The sequence below is a fragment of the Prionailurus viverrinus genome, chromosome B3, assembly GCF_022837055.1.
Source record: "Prionailurus viverrinus isolate Anna chromosome B3, UM_Priviv_1.0, whole genome shotgun sequence".
NCBI lineage: Eukaryota > Metazoa > Chordata > Mammalia > Carnivora > Felidae > Prionailurus > Prionailurus viverrinus.
Window position 1 is genome coordinate 50996460 of NC_062566.1, and position 21132 is coordinate 51017591.

The 21132-nt window shown below is 40.7% G+C and overlaps 1 protein-coding gene across 1 annotated transcript in view; it reads right to left on the minus strand.

Moving 5' to 3' along the window:
* Positions 1 to 15566: 15566 nt before the first annotated feature.
* Positions 15567 to 21132, minus strand: part of SLC12A1 (solute carrier family 12 member 1) — a 101458-nt gene continuing 95892 nt past the window's right edge. The window contains exons 24-26 of the mRNA XM_047863020.1: positions 18431 to 18566; positions 16760 to 16827; positions 15567 to 15721 (exon numbers count right to left, since the gene is read on the minus strand). Coding sequence (XP_047718976.1) covers positions 15586 to 15721; positions 16760 to 16827; positions 18431 to 18566 — 340 coding nt within the window. The 3' untranslated portion in view covers positions 15567 to 15585. The remainder of the gene's footprint in view (positions 15722 to 16759; positions 16828 to 18430; positions 18567 to 21132) is intronic.

Sequence of the window (21132 nt, forward strand, 5' to 3'; positions counted from 1 at the left end):
TTTCTTTGCTTTTCCTTCTGCATCTCTGATCTCCATCTGGGATCACTGTCCTTTTGCCCAAAGTGTTTTATGAATACTAACTGTCCTTTTGCCAATTTTTGTGGACTTTTCAGTTTTTGTCAGTTTGAACTGACAAAACTCTTGAACACTTCCTTAGGGTTCTTTGACAATCACTCAGGAATGGAAGAGGTGGGAATATTAAAAGAAAATTATCATAATTTCCCATAACTGCATAGCTCTGCTTATCTGAATTCAGAACATTCCACTGTGGGCAAAAATACTTCATTTATCATGCCACAGTTCACCTTTACCAGAAATATGTGTAAGCCAAGAAAAGACAGAAGCCATACTTTGGGTTCTGGTACCAAAAGATAGAAGTTCTTTGTTTCAAGCCCAGAGTTTTTTACACCATAGGCAAAACACCAGAGTAATGCTGAGGATAGGTGTGATGTATACCTATCTTTTGGGGAAGGGAAATTAAAATAAGGGAGATAGGAAAGAAGAACTCGTATACAGGTAAATAAATTTCAGTAAAAAGTACATATGTTTGTTCACTATCTGAAAGTTTGTCCTTTGGTCCAGAATACCATCCGCCTCCAGAATAGCACAATACCCCCTAAAATACCTTGTGTTTCCTTAGGAGTATCTATAGCCCAATTTGAAAACACTAGACTAGCATATACCTTGTGAATTCACAAGAATGTTCCTGCCGGGCTCTTAAGAAGAACACAAAAATCAAATATATGTAGCCTTTCAATTTCATAAGAGCAGCACATGGATCGTAAGAATAGAAGTAGCTCAGGAGCTAGACATTATGTTGAGTGGCAGTTAAATAAAGCAGGTAAGGAGGAAGCAAATTGTTAACAAAATAAGCATTTATTACTAGAAACTACTTTGGACTAATTCACATATGACTGCCACATGGTACTACAAAAGTTCAAGGGGATCAGAATAGTAAACATACAAACTCAGAAATGCAGTTGTCACGAATACACTGAATACCCAATCTGTTAACAGGATCACCATGAAAAGCTGACTCTGAATTATGCCAGTGTGTAGGAGTACCAGCAGGTGAAATTTCTGTATTTACAGCCCATAGAAGGACATTTTATTTCCTTTTAAAAGCATCACTGAGTTTTTAGGAAGTAAAGAAAATAAAAACAGGTAGCTTGAGAGCCAGGATACACATGAAAATCACCTAGAAAGCTCGGTCAAATGCCCATGTCCAAACCCTACTGCAAACTGACTACTCAGAATCTCCAGGGTGATTCTTGTTGGCCACCTCTGGTTAAGGACCATTGCTTTAGGGAATTTATTTCTAGAGAATCTGCTGGGGTCGATACAGAGGGAGAGAGAGAATCTTAAGCAGGCTCCACAAGTGGGGCTTGATCCCACCACCCTGGGATCATGACCTAAACCAAAATTAAGAGTCAGACGCTCAACCAATGGAGCCACCCAGGTGCCCCAATTTTACACCTTTTTAACCATTCTAAGACATGTGAAGGTCTGTCTGCCTGCTGCCTTTAACAGCACAAACTGGTAGTCACAAAAGCATGGGTCTCGGGGAAGCTTCTAGATCTGGGATCAATAAGACTCACAAAAGCAGGCCAGGTCTGTTCCTAAGTGTTCCCAGGGATGGGCTTATCTTCTCACCTTCCCTGAGAGCACGGGTGCCTTTCGTCTTGGCTCCATCTGTTGGGGACCATCTACTTCCTTCTGCTCCTCTTCCCCAACATGGGCCCCATCTCGGTCAGGTCCGTTTCCTGGATGAAACAAATGGGTCCAGGGAGCAGGTATGGAGAATGAATGTGGAAAAAGAAGATGATGTTAGGGCCACACTGGACAGTTTCAGTGTGAGTGGAAACCCACTGGTTGGTTGGTTTGGGGCAAGTGAATGTATGACAATCATTCTGAGCAGAACGTGAGCATGAGAGCCTTATTATATCATTGAGGGTGGCTCCAGGGGAAAGAATGCCTAGTTAAAACACTACCTCAGACAGTTTTGATCTCTCTATTTCTCAGGTCTCGTTGGTTGCACCTGATTTCCTCCACGACATTAAACAACCGTTGTATATGATTTTTCTGTTGGTAGCACACAGTTTTTCCAAATTAAAAAAAAAAAGACAGGAACAAAAAGGTTATGCTTTTCATCTATGTCTGTGTAAACAAACCCAGTAATTACCATAACTCAAATTGCTGCTGAAATTCTCCATATTTTAATGTGCACACTGTCGCTCTTGCTACTAAATCTCTGCATATATCCTGGGAAGTTAATCCTGAATTAGGAAACAGAAAAACTGATTAAAATAAAATTGGGCCAAGTCCATGATTTTTATATTCATAAGATTCAAAATTTCTGTGAGGAAATGTGCAATGCAAATTGAATTATCTTCCAGAATAATAACAAAAAAAGAGAAACAATGGTAAAATATGGGTATCCATGCAGAGAGATGTATGAATTAGGCTTGCTAAGGTTTCAGTTGATTGTGATTCAATATTCTGCTGCTCTGAAACAACCTTTACTTACTAGGCTGCACAAACTCAATTCTCTTCAGTCGGTAGTGGATATTATCCAGTTTTCATGTAGCAACATTTCATCAAATTTTACACCTGTATCAAGAGATGTTTGTTGCTGAACTTTGAAGAAAGCATTATCAGTCCTTATAAGCATTTTAATCACTGTCATTCCTGATTGCCTTTAGGACAAAAGTGCAGTTGTAAATGTTCAAAGAAAAGTCAGGAAGGTAAAAGAGCATTGTTTGGGCATCTATTGGCCTGGGCTAAGTGAAACGGACTATTAAGGAAATAATTCAGAAAATTCGAGTCTCCACATTTTCTTTTAATAAATTGGAACTAATCTGAATGTTTTCACTACATATCTTCCTTATTTTCCCCCAACCCCCAGACCCCCTTTCCATCCCTCTCTGCTCTCTGTCCCAGGAGGCTGACCTGTCTGGACCTCACCAATGAACTCTCTTGTCCTCTGGCTTGCCTTGGGGTTTGACCTCCAGCAGGAGGTCAGTGGGGTAGGGGAGGGTAAGTTCTGGGTCCTCTCTTGATGGCTGTGTCCCTCCACTGAAGACCACTGCTCTTGCCAAGGTTGCCCTTTCTTCTAGGCTCTAGAAGCTACATGCTCCCCTTTCCCTTCACGCCTTCTACTTCAGGATACTACTTTCTCCTCTGTAGTTTTGATTTCCCACATCTTGGCCCACACCTTTATAAATAGCACCTTTAGTAAACTCTCCTTAAATTATCCTGATTTGAATGCTCTGTTTCCCATTACAACCCTTACAGAGGCAGACTCTGTTTTATCCAGTCCTATATCTAAATTCTCTTCACATTCTGGGGCCACCAATATCTCTTACCAGGACTACCGAGAGATGTCTCTACTTCCACCTTTTATGCCTCAAAATCTTCTGAAGTTTTCCCATCACAAATATAAAATCCAAATTCCTTCCCATGGCGCAAGACCAGTCATACTCATCTCCTTGGTTCTAGAGCATACTGATTTCTCTTTTGCCTGAGGACCTTTGTCCCTATTATTCACTCTGCCTAGATTGTTCTGTTCCCTGCTTTTCATGTAGTTCACACAATCCAAGACAAAAATTGAGTAAGGAGATGGATTTTATTCAGTCGATTGCAATAGGAAACACCACAGATCTAAAGATTAGAGTGCATATTAGTTTCTTATGGTTGCTGTAACAAATTACCACAAAATTAGTGGCTTAAAATGATAGAAAGTTATTATTCTTATAGTTTTGGAGGTCAGAAGTCCAAAATGAGTCTTATTGGCTAAAAAGGAGTGTACTCTGGAGAGTCTAGGGGAGAATCTGCTCCCTTGCTTTTTCCCACATCTAGGGCTGAATTCCTTGGCTCATGGTCCCTTCTTCTGTCTTCACAACCAGTGGTGTAGCATCTTCTCTCTGACTCTGCTCCTCTCTGCTTCCATCACACAGCCACCTTCTGTCTATGGTCACGTCTCCTGTTCCCCTCTTACAGGAATATTTGTGATTATATACAGGGTTGACCCAGATAATCTGGGATAATTGTCCCATCTCAGGCTCCTTAATCGCATCTGCAAACACCCCTTTTTCATAAAAGGTAACTTTTATAGATTTTAGCAATTAAGACCTAGATCTCTTTTATGGGGCATCATTAGCCTACTACACTATATCCTAGAACAGTAGTTTTGCCTTAGATCTTTATAGGGAGTAGAAATAGTGGAAGAGGAAATATTTATTCCTGTGTCTAGCTAGTTTTAGGGGGACAAACAATTCTAACGTCAGCTAATTATTCATGAGACAAGGAACAGAGTCTATGGCTGACTTTGTCAGCTGATGTAGGCAAAAGGGGAATGGTTTAGGTTTGCTCTTGTCACAGGTAAATACAGCAGTCACATCCATAAGTCTTGAGAGAATTATGAGAAAGAGTGGACAGCAAGTCTTATCTAAGCCTGCGGGGAATGGTGGTTCATTGCAGTTTGCCATTTTCTAGAACACAAAAGGGTGGGTGATTTGAGGGGGAGGGATGTTTGGGGATATTTCTTAACCATCATTGTTTTCCAGGAGCATAGAGTTCAGGTAACATTAAACATTGTCAGCAACTTCTCTTCCTTAAATAATTTTTTGTAGATCCCCTCACTGACCACTCTAAGTACACCCTAAGTTTCCATTATTCTCTGTTACAGTTTCCTCTTTATTTCTTTATGGTATTTTTCATAATCCATAATTATTTTGTGTATTTGTTTGTCTATCAAAACCATAAACTTCTTGAGCACGGGGAACACGGCTGTCTTATATTTGAAGAGCTTAGGACAATGTGTCTTCATATCTTCAGGACGTTTTTGTTGAATTGACAAAAGAAGAAATACCAGATGGCCAATAGACTCAGGAGAAACTGTCTAGTAATGACCTCATTGGTAGTAAAAGAAATAAGGATGAAAATAACAGTGGGATAAGCAAAAAAGAGTCAGAAATCCCAGACAGGAGGACCCACATGTTCAGAGACACAGAGGTGTGTGCTAAATGTGAGTCACAGCTGGTGTGGGATGGAGTCTGAGCTCGGTGGGGTGAGGCTCCACAGTTAGTCAGAAACCAGACCCCAAAGGAACTTGGGATTTATACTTCCTATTCCCCTCAGTGCCCTGCATTCATTCATCCTTTCAACAAATATTTGTTGAATATATTTCATGTGCCAGGCACTGGTCTAGACATTGGGGACATAGCAGGAAACAGAACAGACAAAAATAAGTCCGAATAAATAGAAGTGATTGAAATAAACAGTTCTGAGTGTTAAAGAGAAGAGCAAAGCAGGAGGGTGAGATGTGGAATGTAGGTTTGTGATTTATAGAGAGTGGCCAGGAAAGGCCTCCATGAGAATATACGATCTGCCAGGTGTGGAGTTGAGGGGCAGGGGGCCTTTAACCAAACTTAAAGGAAGTGACATCCTAGAGAAGGGCATTCTAGACAGAGGGCACAGCAAACACTCAGATCCTAAGGTGTAAACTCACCTGTCAGATGGCTGGTGTGTTGGGGTGCCTGGGTGGCCAGTCAGTTAAGTGTCCAACTCTTGATTTGGGCTCAGGCCGTGATCTCACGCTTCATGCGTCATTGGGCTCTACACTGACAGCATGGAGCTTGCTTGTGATTCTCTCTTCTCTATATGCCCCTCCCTTGCTTCTGCTTTCTCTCTTTCTCAGAATAAATAAATAAACATTAAAAAAAAAAAAGATGGCCATTGTGGTCTGAACAGAGTAACTTGGGTCTTACAGTTGTCGGAGATGAGATCACAGAAGCGGGGGAGGGGTGCAGTTGCAGGGCCTTGTAAGCTTCTGTAAGGATGGTGGCTTTTCCACTAAGTGAAATGGGAAGCTCTTGGAAGATTTTGATAAGGGGAGTAACATACTGTATTTCATTTAATAGGATCACTTGGGCTGCTATGCTGAATGAGACAAAAAGGACCGAGGCCTGATGCGGGAAGACCTTTCAGGAGGCTACTCAGTGATCAGGGGAGAAATGATGATGGTTGCACAGATCAGGGAGGTTGCAGTGGAGATGGTGAGAAGTGGCTAGAATCTGGATATATTCTGAAACTGGGTCAGATGAGAGGTGAGAGAGAGAAGTCAAAGATGACCCCAAGATTCATGGCAAGGATGGGGTTGCCATTTACTGAGATCTGGAAGAATGCTAAACGAGCAGCTTTGGGAAGGGAGGTCAAGAGCTCAGTTTTGGACACATTAAGTCCAAAGTTCACAAGTAATACTTTTTCAAAAGGGAATTCGTTTTGTGAATGTACCTGCGAGCATTAGGAAATCATACAACTGGTGTTCATACCTCTCCAATGTGCTGATTGCATTAGTGGCTGCATAGTTTAACACGCCTCAAGACCTGTTCTTGCTTTCCTCTCTGAACTTCCTACCTTCCCTGAGAATATTTCTACCTCTCCTTTGTTGGGAGAAGTACAAGGAAAATTAGAAAATTTAAGTACATAATTGCTTTGGAAGTAGAAAGTCCATATGTGAAATAACTCCTTTTGCTGATCTCTTGGGCATCCAGAAGAGCAGACAAACTGCATTCAGAAGCTCAGGACAGCCACCGGCTTTGGGGACATAGGTGCATTGGAACGGAGGCCCATGCTTTGGCTCCCAAGGCTCTGCAGCTGAGTGCACAGGTTGGCATGTCTTTCCCCAGTAAGTCAAGTGTTTAGCTTTGGGCCCAAACAGCCCTCTGCTGAGAGGTCGTCCAGGCTAAGAAAGCAAGCAAAGGCTCTTTGCTTCCAATGCCATTGCTCTCGCCTTCTCTGAAGCCGCAACATTCATAACCTGGAGCCTGCTCTCACACTCTGAGTTCCCCTTCCATATCCCTCATCTTGAACTGTCCAACCTGAAAATATACTCTGCCTTGCTGCAGAGTCATTCCATGTAAGTCAATTTTCCAGATAACTGAAGCTTAGCTGTCCTTTGACGTCACCTATGTGAAGGAGAATTGTTCTGAGGATGAACTGCACCATTCTTGCTTTCTTAACCAGAGTACCTGGAAGAGAACTGAACATTTCTGCCAGAAGGCTGTCCTCTCACAATGATGATGTCCTCTGGCTCTGATGAGGGATGTAGAGTCTGTGTTTGCTACACTTAATGACCTCAGACTGCCATGTTTTTGAGGGGTGTATTTCTTTTTCAAAGTGTTTCTTGTTTTCTTCTGCATTACCCTTGCTGTCATTCATTGTTAGTTTCTGCCCACTTAATGTGTTGGAAAACACTGACTGAAAAACCATGTAATCAGAACTGTATATGCATATACTGTCTGAGAACCTTGATTTAGTACTAGAGGATCTCTGAGGTCTTTTTCAGTTTTAATTTATTTTTGTGGCTCTAGATTTCCTGGAAAATGGGCATAATTAATTATGTGTATATAGTGGGGTTTTGTTTGGATACTTCTCAGGGTGTTTGTAACTTATTATCTAAGTCCTAACTTGGCTCTTAGTGGCTGATATATGATCTTCAGAAGTGTGAGATACCATTTGTGATAGAATTCTAAGATGGCCCCTTCATGGTCACCCTGTGTAATTTGCTTCTCTTCAGCTTGGGCAAGACCTATGAGTATGATAGGATGGCACTCCAATGACTAGGTTACCTTCTATGTTTGGCAAAGGTAAAGGGATTTTGGATATGTAATTAAAGTTTCTAATTAGCTAGCTTTAATGTAATCAAAAGGGAGATCAACCCTGGTGGGTCTGGCTTAATCAGGTGAAGCCCTTAAGAAAGGGTCTAGAGTGAAGAGGTTTTCTCCCCTGCTGGCCTTGAAAAAGCTAGCTGCCATGATTTCTATAGTTGCAAGGAAATTAATTTAGTTAGCAACCACGTGAACTGGAAGCACCTTGAACCTCAGATGAGACCACAGCCCCAGCCAATGCCTTGACTGCAGTATTGTGAAACCCTGAGCAGAAAACTCAGTTAAGTGATGTCTGTACTCTCAACCCATGGAAACTGTGAGATAATAAATGGATATTGTTTTAAGCTGATAACTTTACAATAATTTATTATGGAGGAATAGAAAATTAATACAGCATCCTATTTGGATTTTGGGTTTAAAAGGTAAAAGAGCATACTGCACTTGCCATGCATGGGTTCACACAAACTTAATCACATTATGATAATTACCTCATCCTACTACGTATGGATAATATCAATTCTGAGGTTTATGCAGGCCCGGAAATAAAACCCAAGAATTTATTAAGATTATGCTTGTCCATTCCTGAGAATCAGCAAATAAAACGTGCAGGGCTGTTGTGGGAAGTCCAAGCCAACATTTCTCTATCAGTCATCGTACCCAGGAGAGAATCATAAGTTTAAAAAAAAGATCTCATGTTAAAAATAAAAAAAGCTAAACTACACTAAACTTAGTGGATATGAGGTGGAGTCAAAGTGTTTTTACAGTGATGTTTTTTTTTTCTTACTTATTTTATAGATAAGTGCAGCACAATATAATGATGGTACAATATCTTACATTTTTCATAACTTTATAAAACTTTTTTAAAATGTTTATTTATTTATTTATTTATTTTGAGAGAGAGAATCCCTAGCAGCCTCCGTGCTGTCAGCGCAGAGCTCGACCTGGGACTTGATCTCATCAACCCATGAGATCATGACCTAAGCCAAAATGAAGACAGTTGGATGCTTAACCAACTGAGGCACTGAGGTGCCCGAGTGTTTCATAAAACTTTTTAAAGCTTATTACATATGGCCCTCACGATATATGTCACTTCAACTTGACGTTGTATTTAATTAATTTAATAATTAAATACAACCTGGAAGGCAAGTAGTTTAGTTATTTATGGATGTCATTTAGAAAATTTTTAATTCCAGTATAATTAACATATAGTATTATATTAGTTTCAGGTGTGCAGGATGGTGGTTCAACAATTCCATACATTATGGGTTTCATTTTTACATTATTTAAAAAATACTCTTGGGGCGCCTGGGTGGCGCAGTCGGTTAAGCGTCCGACTTCAGCCAGGTCACGATCTCACGGTCCATGAGTTCGAGCCCCGCGTCAGGCTCTGGGCTGATGGCTCAGAGCCTGGAGCCTGTTTCCAATTCTGTGTCTCCCTCTCTCTCTGCCCCTCCCCCGTTCATGCTCTGTCTCTCTCTGTCCCAAAAATAAATAAACGTTGAAAAAAAAATTAAAAAAAAATACTCTTTTTGAGTAGTCATTATTGACACGGTAAAAATTAGATTTCTCTCTCACATACCTGTCCTTCATTCATCTTGTTTTACTCTTTAGAGTCAACCCTTACTGGTTACCTGAGCATTCCTCTAGAGGTATTCTATGCAATAACAAATAAATATTCAAATTATCAATAAATACAGGTACCTAATGCTCACTAGGTGTGATTAAGTAGTTTACCCTATTTTCTAAAAAGATAAATCTGTATCCCTGATTATGACAAATTATTACCTCAATATATTGATAAAATTGAGTTGTTAATATTTTATTTGGGATTTTTCTGTGTTTATTCATACAAGGAAGTTATTTGTCCTTTCCAGTTTTCATGGTCTGTTGTCTTTTGATATTGTTATGGTAGTTTCCCAGAATAAATGAAGAAGGGAAAGAGTTTTATCTTACTCCATTCAGCAGTAGCTTAAATAGAATTGTAATTATCTCTCCTTTGAAAGTTTAAAAGGTGTCACCTGGAAAAAAATTCTTTGGGTTGATACCTTTCTGCAGCTAATTATTTGACAATCTTTGAGTTTTATTCTTAAGTATTAGGTTTTGTCAGGTATTTTATGTTTTCTGTTAATTTTAGTAAAAAATATAAATTTTACTGGAAACTGATGTATTTCACTGGAATTTAACAATTTACCAGGCTAGAATTTTATTTTTTATTTATTAAAAAAATTTTTTTAATCTTTATTTTTGAGAGAGAGAGAGAGAGAGAGAGAGAGAGAGAGAGAAAGTGTGAGTGGGGGAGAGACAGAGAGAGAGGGAGACACAGAATCTGAAACAGGCTCCAGGCTCTGAGCTGTTAGCACAGAGCCCAATGCGGGGCTCGAACTCACGAACCGTGAGATCATGACCTGAGCCCAAGCCTGACGCTCAACTGACTGAGCCACCCAGATGCCCCCAGGCTAGAATTTTAAAGAGCATTCTTTAAAATTCCAAAGTTGTACCAATAGTCTCTTGCCTGTTCATAAATTTATAAATTTGTATGCATTTCTTTTTTATCCTTCAATGTTTCTTTTTTTGTTTTAGTAATAATAGCCACAAACAGTACTTGAGTTTGCCAGCTGTACTGTTTTTGTCTTTTCTGAAAATCATAATGTCTAACACTTAGTTAAGTTACCATGAAGCACTCCGCTATTAATACACATGATTTCATTTCTTTGCAACAACCCTCAAGGGTAGTTTTGTGGGGTTTTTTTTTAACATTTATTTTTGAGGGAGAGAGAGCGAGGGGTGAGGGCAGAGAGCAAGGGGGACAGAGGATATGAAGCAGGCTCTGCCCTGTCAGCTCAGAGCCCAAAGTGGGGCTCAATCTCTTGAAATGCACAATCATGACCCGAGTTGAAGTCAGATGCTTAATGGATTTAGCCCCTCAAGGGTAGATTATGAATCCTCAAGTTATGTAGGAGAAAATGGATTCTTCAGGAGGCAAGGTAGTGATCCCTCCACTACTCAGTAAGGCAACTGAGACTCAACTCTTCTCTGTGACTCCAGAAACTGAGTTTTTGATTTTACTTCCCTACTTTTCTTCCTCAATTTTTTGAAAACAAGTGTTTTTGAAAACACTTTCTCTGCACAAAAAAGGAAGGCTGACATCATTGTTTCAACATCAGAAATCCTCAAAGAGGTGCATAAGGCTGGGCATGCCTTGCTGAGGAGAGGGGATTCCACCAGTGGAACAGGGCTGATGGTGCGGGAGAGCTGGTGGCTCCGCAAGGGTACGTGGGCCACCTGCTGGGGCTGGAGCAAGGTCTGACTTCTTGGCCATTACTGCAACTAATTGATGGGGGTGTTGTGAGCTGTCAACAGCTGGGATGCAGTAGCACTAAAATGACTCACACCCCGAGAGAAATTTCTCTTCTCCCCTTGTGGAGTTCAGACAGATCTCACCCTCAGGTTGGTGTGTCCCTAATCTCTGCAGAGGGAAGGATTAGAAATATCTAGTGACCTGGGGGGCAACATCCAGTCAGCCAGGGCCCCATGGGGCACTGAATCTTTTTCTTTTTTTAAGTTCATGTATTTTTGAAAGAAAGCATGAGCAAGGGAAGGGCAGAGAGAGAGGGGGACAGAGGATCAGAAGCAGGCTCCGCCATGACAGCAGACAGCCCCATGCAGAGCTGGAACCCACAAATTCCAAGATGATGACCTGAGCTGAAGTCATCCTTTAGGGACTGAGCTACCCAGGTGCTCTGGGCGCTCATTCTTTTAAACCACAATGATGACAAGCAGATATGACAGGAGTTGTTGACACGGGACCTCCACCACACCTCTTGGTCAGTGTGACAATCTTCCTATTTAATCTTAACTAGGGGTCTGCTTGATATCATCTTGCAGAGCCAGTGTAGTAACCCAGCAGCCTGAGAACAGTGAGACCCAGGGCCAGAATCGCCCATCCCTGTGAACTTTCTTCCTTATATTAGGAGACATGCACTAAAAGCTGATTTTCTCCTGGGCTCAGCCTCTGTGGAAAGCACTTAACTTTCTGGTACCTTTCCAGGGCATTTGTGAGATGCTCCACTGCACCTATGTCTGCTTCCAGTGCTGGGGTGGCCTCACTGGGTGGTCTTTTCCGAATACTCTTTGTATCCAGCAAAATGGATCCCACTCAGTGCTGTACTCTGGCCTACCTCCACTTTCTCATCTCCAGATGCAAATTGTGGACAGGTTAGTGGAAGTCTTTCAGAGTCTCCTGTGATTTTTTTCCCTCTGGAGTATTGGTTGCAAGCTGACCTTTGCTGAATCTTGTCCCAAGTAAACTATAGCTTGATTGGTTTTTTTAAAGTTTTTACTTATTTTGAGAGAGAGAGAGTGTGAAGAGGAAGGGCAGAGAAAGAGGGAGAGAATCCCAAGAAGGCTGGGAGCTGTCACTGCAGAGCTTGTTATGGGGCTTGATCCCACGAACCATGAGATCATGACCTGGCTGAAATCAAGAGTTGGACCCTCCACCGACTGAGCCAACCAGGCACCCCCTAGCTCAATTGCTTTTTAAAAAGTTACCATGTTGATGATATACTTCCTTAGTTTCCTACTGTGATGCAGATCTTTCCTATTTTCATTTCTTTGGTCATTTCAGGGGAGATAGGATACTCAGTAGAGAAAGAAAGTCTTTGCTCCAGCTGTGCTTGGGGTGTTTTTTGGTTTTTTGTTTTTCTTTTTTGAACAGAAGTCTGGTCTTCCTGCATTTAAGGTATCTGTAGGACTTACAAAGAGAAACACTATGAAAATTAGTGATTGAATATTTGGATCTGAGACTTCAGGGAGATGTGGGTGAGAAATACAAATTTGGGAGACATCAGCCTATGGTGGCAGTCACGTCACAGGAATAGGAGAGACTGCCTGGAGCAGGTTCCAAAATCTTACAGATCATCAGTCCCTCTCCCAGATTCTAATTTAGCAGGCCTAGAGTAGTCTCCAAGAATCTACAATCTATTTTTTTTTAAGCTTCCAAATAAAGATTTCTAGAATTGAGTATTAAGAGAAGAACTTGTAAGACAATGCTCCCAGAATGGTCCTATTTAGGTACGAAAGGTTTATGTCTATTGCACATAGTTATGTTGTAGGGATGGTGGCAGGGTCATCCACTGAAAAAGTGATGAAGATTTTGAGAAGCCATGATGAGGAAGAAGTGGGGATACTGTGGAGACACATAGACAAAATGAGAGGACTGAGAGTTAGACACCAATGCAGGTGATTGTGCAACTGTCTCCTTCCTACTCAGAAAGTTGAGTGTAGACAGGAAGATGAATGGTTGGCTTAATTGAGTTGGGTGAAGCATGGGACAAGTACAGGGCATTAAGGGCTACAAAAAAGCTGCTGGTGTCTGACCACTGCCTCTATCCATTCCATTTTCTGCTGCCCTAACCTAACCTACTCTGGACCTCAAAGCCACAGTCCCTTCTGCCACCTGACCCTTTTCTCTCAGTCCATGTACCCTTCTTTTGTTAACCTGGAATCCAGGGATGTCGCTTCAGTCACTGTCTTGCCAGGAGCCCTCAGAAAATTAAATAACTAGTTTAAGGTCAAACTACTATAAATGGTGAGATGAAAATTTGAACTTAGGCCAGCCCAAGTTTTGTTTGTTTTAAGACCACTATTTTATAGGACCCCCGCGATGGGAACGGTGATGTCCCACCAGACCCTGGTTAATGAAGGACTTATTGCCCCAGCCACCAGGAATGCAGTTAGCAGTCAGACTTCAGCTCCCAGGCCCCTCAGGGATCCCTTGGCTGCAAAGAACTGCCTCACCCAAGGTCACACCCCTTCATGGACAGCACACATCCAGTAATGAATCAATGCATAAATATAAAGGCCCAGCCCTCTCAGCCCTGCTTGGGACTACTCAGAAGGAACTTTCTGTCTCCAGAGCTCCCTGTGACATTGGCTGAGGCTGTCCTCGGGCCTGCATCACAGCTCACCTTTCCTTCCACAGTTGTTGATCCCAAGAATACTCCTTAATAAACACACTACATGCTAAATGCTCTTTCAGAGTCTGCTTCCCAGGGAACCCAGTGTGCAACAGCCTCTCAAGGATATAGGAGCCAGACTTTCCTGTTACAGAAGTCCTATTACTTCTCACTTTTCCCAGAGTGTTTCTGAGAATTGTCAGGTCCAGAAGAAGCTGAATGCTCCTTCCCCTGGTCACAGGGACCACATCTCATATAGTCTTTGGATTTCAGTTCTTTAGGGCTCAAGAGAGATGGCTTAATATGGGGCTGAGTTAGGCAAACGGTCCTGGATTTGGAGTGTGGCTTGCCTGCTGCTTAAATTTTGCTGACTGTTTTTCCCTTTTCCTCCCTAGTCATCCTCCTGAGCTGAGTCTGGGCTTGGAATTCCTAATCTTGATTCCCAGTTTCAAACAAGCTTCAGACAAGGCAACTGATTGAAATTTTTTTTTTAAGTTTATTTTGAGAAAGAGAGAGAGAGAGACAGCGTGAGCTGGGGAGGGACAGAGAGGGAGAGACAGAATCCCAAGCAGGTTCTGTGCTGTCAGTGCAAAGTCTGAAGTGGGCTTAAATTCACACACCCATGATATCATGACCTGTGTGCCAAGATCAAGAGTCAGACGCTAACTGACTGAGCTACCCAGGAGCCCCACAACTGATTGAATGTTTAATGCTCACATTTGATGTGCCATTGTACCGTGATCTTAGTGACTGAAAAGTAAAAACATGAGCTAGGCCAAAGCAAACAAATTTCAGTGCTTTTATTTCAGGTTCATTGTTTTCCTTGTATTTTAGCAGTTAGAATAAACAGTCAAAACATGTTAGGAAAAAAAATTAAGTCATCCATCAGAAAAAAAAATTATAGGGTTTTCAATGTGATTAAGTATAATAAGAATACTAACAAAAATGAAAAAAATCAATACTTGCATGTTATATACAACATACAATTTTGTAATTTTGTAAGTTTCTCCACTTTACATTTTAATTATTCTTTTCAATCTACACAATCACTATATAGAGTAACTAAGTATATGATTCAGGATATATTTGTTTATAATGGTTTGAAAATTCGTGGTATTTGGTTTTCAGTTAGACATCTATGAAGATTTCATCTGTGTTAACCACTTAATTAGAAAAAATATGCAATGTACTATCATGGAGATTTCAAAATATTTAGCAGGTGAAACAATTGAAGTTTATCTATTAAAATGGAATCTAGTTTATTTAACTGGAATATTGTTGCCTTCTAATCCAGCTAACATACTCTTCAATCAGCAGCAAATTGAAGCCCTATGTTATCAATGATCGCTCAGATCACTCTAAGTATATAAGCTATGTTACATTAAATAACCTTATTTAGGTAACTGCTTTAAACATTCTGTAGACTCAAGTACTTCTTAAAGTTTTCAGTTATTGATTTTCAAATCTTCTTTGTAGGTATAAGCCTCTCAGAAGGCCAAGCATAATCAGTTCCTGCCCAGCCGGTCTTTTCCTTTGATAACCACCCATGGTTACTATACCAGCCTGTCAATAAGCATTTAATGAAAACCTGCTATGGGGCTGAGGCCTCTACTGGAGCTGAGAAGAAAACAAAAGATTAAGTTTGCCTAGAGAAGCTTACAATCAAGTTGGTGGTTTTCATGAGCATAAGCCAGCATGGTTTCCTTGATTTTCTTATTTATCAACAGCAACAAGAAATTGTTTTTCTAGGGATAGCATTGAGTTGGACACCCTCTTAAGCTGAGAGAGGAAAAAAAATAGCCCCCAGTAACTAATAAAAAAATGACATAATTTATGTGGAATCCTGTACGATTGTCTCCAGAGGTTTGCATATCCATCTATCAGATTTATAACATAAAGTACCACACATGTTTCTTAATTATCTACACATTAAGTTAAGAGGTGTTCTTATCCTTCATGTATTAAGAGTAAAATGTCAGCACATTTTTGTGGTTTCCTCTAACTAGTAAAACAGGAGGGAGGTTCTTCGTGAGGATTTCCAACCAAGCCATGTACAACCAATCTGATATAGATCCTTTTCTCGCCACTGGAAGGCTCCTGACAGCAATGGAAGAAAAATTTTAAAAGTGACAATTACTACAGGCAGTAACATCACTAGTCATCTGAGCTATTTAATAACCAGTGGCCTGAAACTTTTATAACCCTCCCCCAGAAAATGAAAGCATAGACATTATTTCGAAAATAGATATTAAACTGATATATTTCTTGGATAATACAAATATCTAAAACCAGAAAAATAGGCTTAGGCACTGTAGAGTAGCAACAAAGCATAACTATAAATTTTCACTCCTCTTTAAATAGAAAATTTGATCAAGCAATACCTCTCCTTTTTGGATGGAAATGATATTCCCAATAGTTTAAGTCTCTTATATTTGGCAGAAATCTCAGAAAACAGCTATTTGAACCCTCTCACCCAAATTGGGAGACTGTTCTAGGTCTTAGGTGGATAGTTCTCCAGTGTAGACCTTGAAGACATATTAATCTTCACACACAGGAATCAGACCATGAGGTATAAACGTAAAATAGTTGGTTTTCATGTTTAGCTATCACTGCTTGAGTCCACATTCATATTTACAACAGGTACACTTCTAACATTTGTGGGATGGAGGGTAAGAGTGGAAATGGGAAAGTCCCCTGCCTTTTTCTCCCACCCTGACCTCTTCTAACAGAGCAAGGAGCCTCATGAACATGCTATAGACTCTATATCTCAGGACCACTCCCAGAGAAGGTGCCCATGAGCCTCAGAGGCTGACTTAAGGCCTGCTAGGCAGGGAGTTCCAGGGTCAGGTTCCCGGAGCATGGTCTGAAGAGGAAGCCAGGGTTCTACGTGGGCACATGCCCTGGCCCCATGGGTAGGGCACACCGGATGGAAAGTCCAAGTGGGGCCTTCTAAAGCCCACGGGCTCCAGTTGGCAGGGTCTCAGGGTGGCATTTATTTTCCTTCACGGTCTAAAATCCCACATGTTCCAAATTTTTTTAAACTTTCCACCTGAATAGTTTAGACTTTTTAAGTTGATTAACCCATTTACCTAAGATTTCCCTGTAACATTCTTAAATATCTGCAGTGATACTTACAGGACAATGAGATTAGCAGCTCTTGAGTGTTCCTGTAAGAGTTCATTCAGGCGAACTTGGCGGTAACTCTGTGGACAACATTCAGGTTTTGTTGAGGGCAGTTCTACCAGAATTATGAATGATAATCTATCTTCTTCCCTCAAATAGTGGAGAAGTAGAAAAGCCTCACTTTAAAAAATTACAATTATTTCATCCATATTTGGAAACTAACAGCGTTTTAAAAACTCATGAGAATTTTTGGAAATAAAAAGAGTAAGACAAGGTTGTCATTGTGCAATAGTGGCTTATTAAATTCTAAGGGAAAAAGCAAGCAAGCAGAAGACATGGGTAATAGTAAAGAGAAGATGAGAATGGCCAGATCTGGGAACAGGTTTGAGGTAGAAGAAAACTAACTGAATCTTGATACCTAAGAACATAAATTATATCGTCACCTACACTGTTTAGGCTCTTTGAATATTTTATCAGCACAGGGGACTCGTTCCAACTAAAAAGGCAACCAAGACTCACTTGGAAAAATAACTACATTGATGATTTTGCTTTGATGAAAGTAATATTTATTATTATATTTCATTGGTTCAGAAACCAAGGCTTAGATGTATGATTTGCTCAATTATATGAAAAATCTTTGTCAGATCTGGGCAGTTTATTATACACAGTTTATAAATTTCAGCTCAGGGGGCTCCTGGGTGGCTCACTTGGTTAAGCATCCACCTTCAGCTCAGGTCATGATCTTGCAATTTGTGAGTTCGAGCCCTACGTGGGGCTCTGTGCTGACAGCTCAGAGCCTGAAGCCTGCTTCAGATTCTGTGTCTCCCTCTCTGTCTGACCCTCCCCCATTCATGCTCTGTCTCTCTCTCTCTGAGTCTCAAAAGTAAGTAAATAAACATTCAGGGAAAAAATTTTAGCTCAGTATTTTTTCTACTAAATTTGAAAGGCTTTAGTATCTCTCATTCAAATTTGTTTCAAATTCAGCTCCTAATGTAGTTTATTTAAATTCTGTAGTTTAGAGGTTTCTGTGGCCCTTTTCCTTGAATATCTAATCCAATTCAAATGTCAGTTCTTCTACCTAATTCTGTTGTCCCAGCCCTTTTCATCATCCTCATGATCACAACTTCATTCAGCTCAGGCCACATGGGGTAACTTCCGTCTTCTGGGTTCTCCAGAAAAGCTCCCCACTTTATATCCATCCTACAACATGTGCCCAATCCAACTTTCACAATTCTTGTTCCAATTGCATATTTTCTCAGATCCCTTTGTTAGTTTTCATAGCCTCATCAGGTTAAAATTTCTTTGTTACTTGTGTTATATTGTGAGTCAACTACCTTGATCTACTTTGCACACATATTGACTTAAATTATTTTAGACTGATGGGTATGTCTTCTGTTCTATAAAATTAAATTTGAAAGAAGACTTCATAATATATATCAATAATCTGGTTTTTTAAAATCTTTTTTAAAAAGAATTCATTTCATATCAAAACTGGAAACTAGTTTCTAAATCCTCATATCCCATAATATGATTGAAAAGCACTTGAAAAATGCAGAAACCCTGGATCTTGAATAATGAAATTCTATAACAGATAATGTTACTTCTTGATCATTAAATCAACTGTTGTTTTCTTTTGCAGCTAGTTAGACAGTAAAGTAAAAATTAAGGAAGACAAGTCCTTACCTTTTCCTTGACTGCTTCCAGTTCTGCATCTGTAATTTTCCACGGGGTTTCTCTCTTTAATTTCTCAGCAGTTGTTAAATCTTTGCAGCTTTCATGGAGACGATATGGTTCAATCATCTCTTCAAAGACTTTCCAGCTGAAATTGGAATTATAAAGGAGGGCTCACAGTGGGAAACTAACTCATTATTTCACAGATACTCCAGGTATGACTGGCTCTGCTGGCTGCAGAATCAGAGCTGAATGTCATGCAAATCTTTTAAGAATTATCTTTGCAGGGGACTTACTGTGAGTAAAGTCATGGATATAGTACTGCCTCCCTACCCAAGGCAAGGCCTCAACATGTTTGAGGCCTTGTTAGCCTACTGGGTATTAGATCCTCAATATAAACGCACCAACACACAGATAGCAATTATTCTGCAAATACACTTTCTACACGGTATAGTCAAAGACACAGTTGTAATGTAGACATGTTAGCCCATAAATAAGTTTCCATCTGCTGAACTGAGTTTCCATCTGCTTATTGTACAGACTGTATGGGAGACATTTATGGATTAATGTGGGAGATGAGCTAGGTTCCTTGGGGTGGGAGCTGGCAAGTCCTGCCCTCCCCTTTAGTCCAAGCGCCCCACCCCCTGCTGGCAGGGGGCTGTGGATAGCTAGAAGAATAATAAATTTAATGGTTGTAGAGCAATTTGGATGTATGCTGCAAATAATGGAGCTTTCGTCCTTCTGATGTCTGCTGTTGCTGCCTGAGATTTTTATTTTTTTTTATTTATTTATTTTTTTAACGTTTTTGTTTTTGTTTTTGTTTTTAATTTTTTTTTTCAACGTTTATTTATTTTTGGGACCGAGAGAGACAGAGCATGAACGGGAGAGGGTCAGAGAGAGGGAGACACAGAATCTGAAACAGGCTCCAGGCTCTGAGCTGTCAGCACAGAGCCCGATGCGGGGCTCGAACTCATGGATGTGAGATCATGACCTGAGCTGAAGTCGGCCGCTTAACCGACTGAGCCACCCAGGCGCCCCGCTGCCTGAGATTTTTAAATGACTGTTTTTCAGGTGCATGTCAGAGAAAAGAAAACAAAAATCAATAATATTTTAATGTCTAAAAATCCAAGGCCATTTTAGAGCAATTAAGAAGATGTCATTGAGTAGAAAAGTAGCAGTGCTATCTCACAGCTGTAGATCATTTTAAAACTTGCTAGAAAATCTCATTCTTGTCTTTCATAAGAATCTCATAGGATTTTTTTAAAACAGTAGTACAAAACAAAGCTTATAGTTTATGAGAGTAGTTGTCTTTAGTGTGCTACTTTAAGATGATCTCAAATATAAACAAGATCTTTTGATTTCATATAATGTAGCTTACTTATAATTTAGTACCTTTGAATTGAGGGGGAACTAAAATCAAAGTGCTGTTAGGTTAAGGGGTGCCTGGGTGGCTCAGTTGGTTAGGCATCTGACTTCAGCTCAGGTCATAATCTCACAGCTTGTGGGTTCAAGCCCTGCATCGGGCTCTGTGCTGATGGCTCAGAGTCTGGAGCCTGCTTTGGATTTTGTGTCTCCCTCTGTCTCTGTCCATCCCCTGCTCATGGTCTGTCTCTCTTTCTCTCTCAAAAATAAACAAATATTGGGGCGCCTGGGTGGCGCAGTCGGTTAAGCGTCCGACTTCAGCCAGGTCACGATCTCGCGGTCAGTGAGTTTGAGCCCTGCGTCAGGCTCTGGGCTGATGGCACGGAGCCTGGAGCCTGTTTCCGATTCTGTGTCTCCCTCTCTCTCTGCCCCTCCCCCGTTCATGCTCTATCTCTCTCTGTCCCAAAAATAAACGTTGAAAACAAAATTTTTTTTAAATAAACAAATATTAAAAAATTTTTTTTTGTTTAAGTGCTATTAGGTTAAGGAATTAAAATATGAGGAGATGAGTTCAATGATCTCATCAGTTGCCCTGATTTAGGATTTGCAGATCAAAGTGCAGAGATTACAAAGGAGAACATGCCAGTGTGCCTTTGTTAGGGATAGAAGAGCTACTTAATGTAGTGGAGTTCTGACATTTTGACTCATTTGGAACGATAGACAACACTAGAGAACACTGATATGCCTTATTATTCTTTCAGCTACACAATACTTCTCTTTGTTATTCCTTCCAACAGTGCCATGCCTTCAGAGACCTTTGGCAGTAATCTGTGCAGTGGAAAGACCCTGGCCTAGGAGAGAAGAGCCTGAGTTCTTAGTCCTGCTCTTCCATTGTCCTCCTGGACCTGGATAACCTTGCCTATAATAGGAGGTCATGATGGTTGCTCAAAGCTGGCAATGAGGATCGGTGTGATGGTTAGATGTGATCTGGGTAACAGTGCTCTGAGAAGTATACAGTGCCCTGTAAAACCAAGGCATTCATTTTACTGAATAGCCACAGGACTGAGGTTAGTACTGACTCTCTGTTTAAGCTCTCCACGTAATTATTTTGATCAGACTACATTTTCTTTGCATCTCAACCCTGGTACTTACAGGAAGACCAGTTCAAAAATAGTTTCCTAAGAAATGGAAGTAGAGTAGAGGTTGCTTGCTGTCTCCCTGGTATTCATACTATGCCCCTTTGGATGGGAGTGACTCCATCCTCAGCATCAGCCAATCAGGACAATTCTATTCCTTCTACCAGAGCATTTGGCCCGGGTAGACACATAGCCCAGGCAAGGTTGACCAAGAGG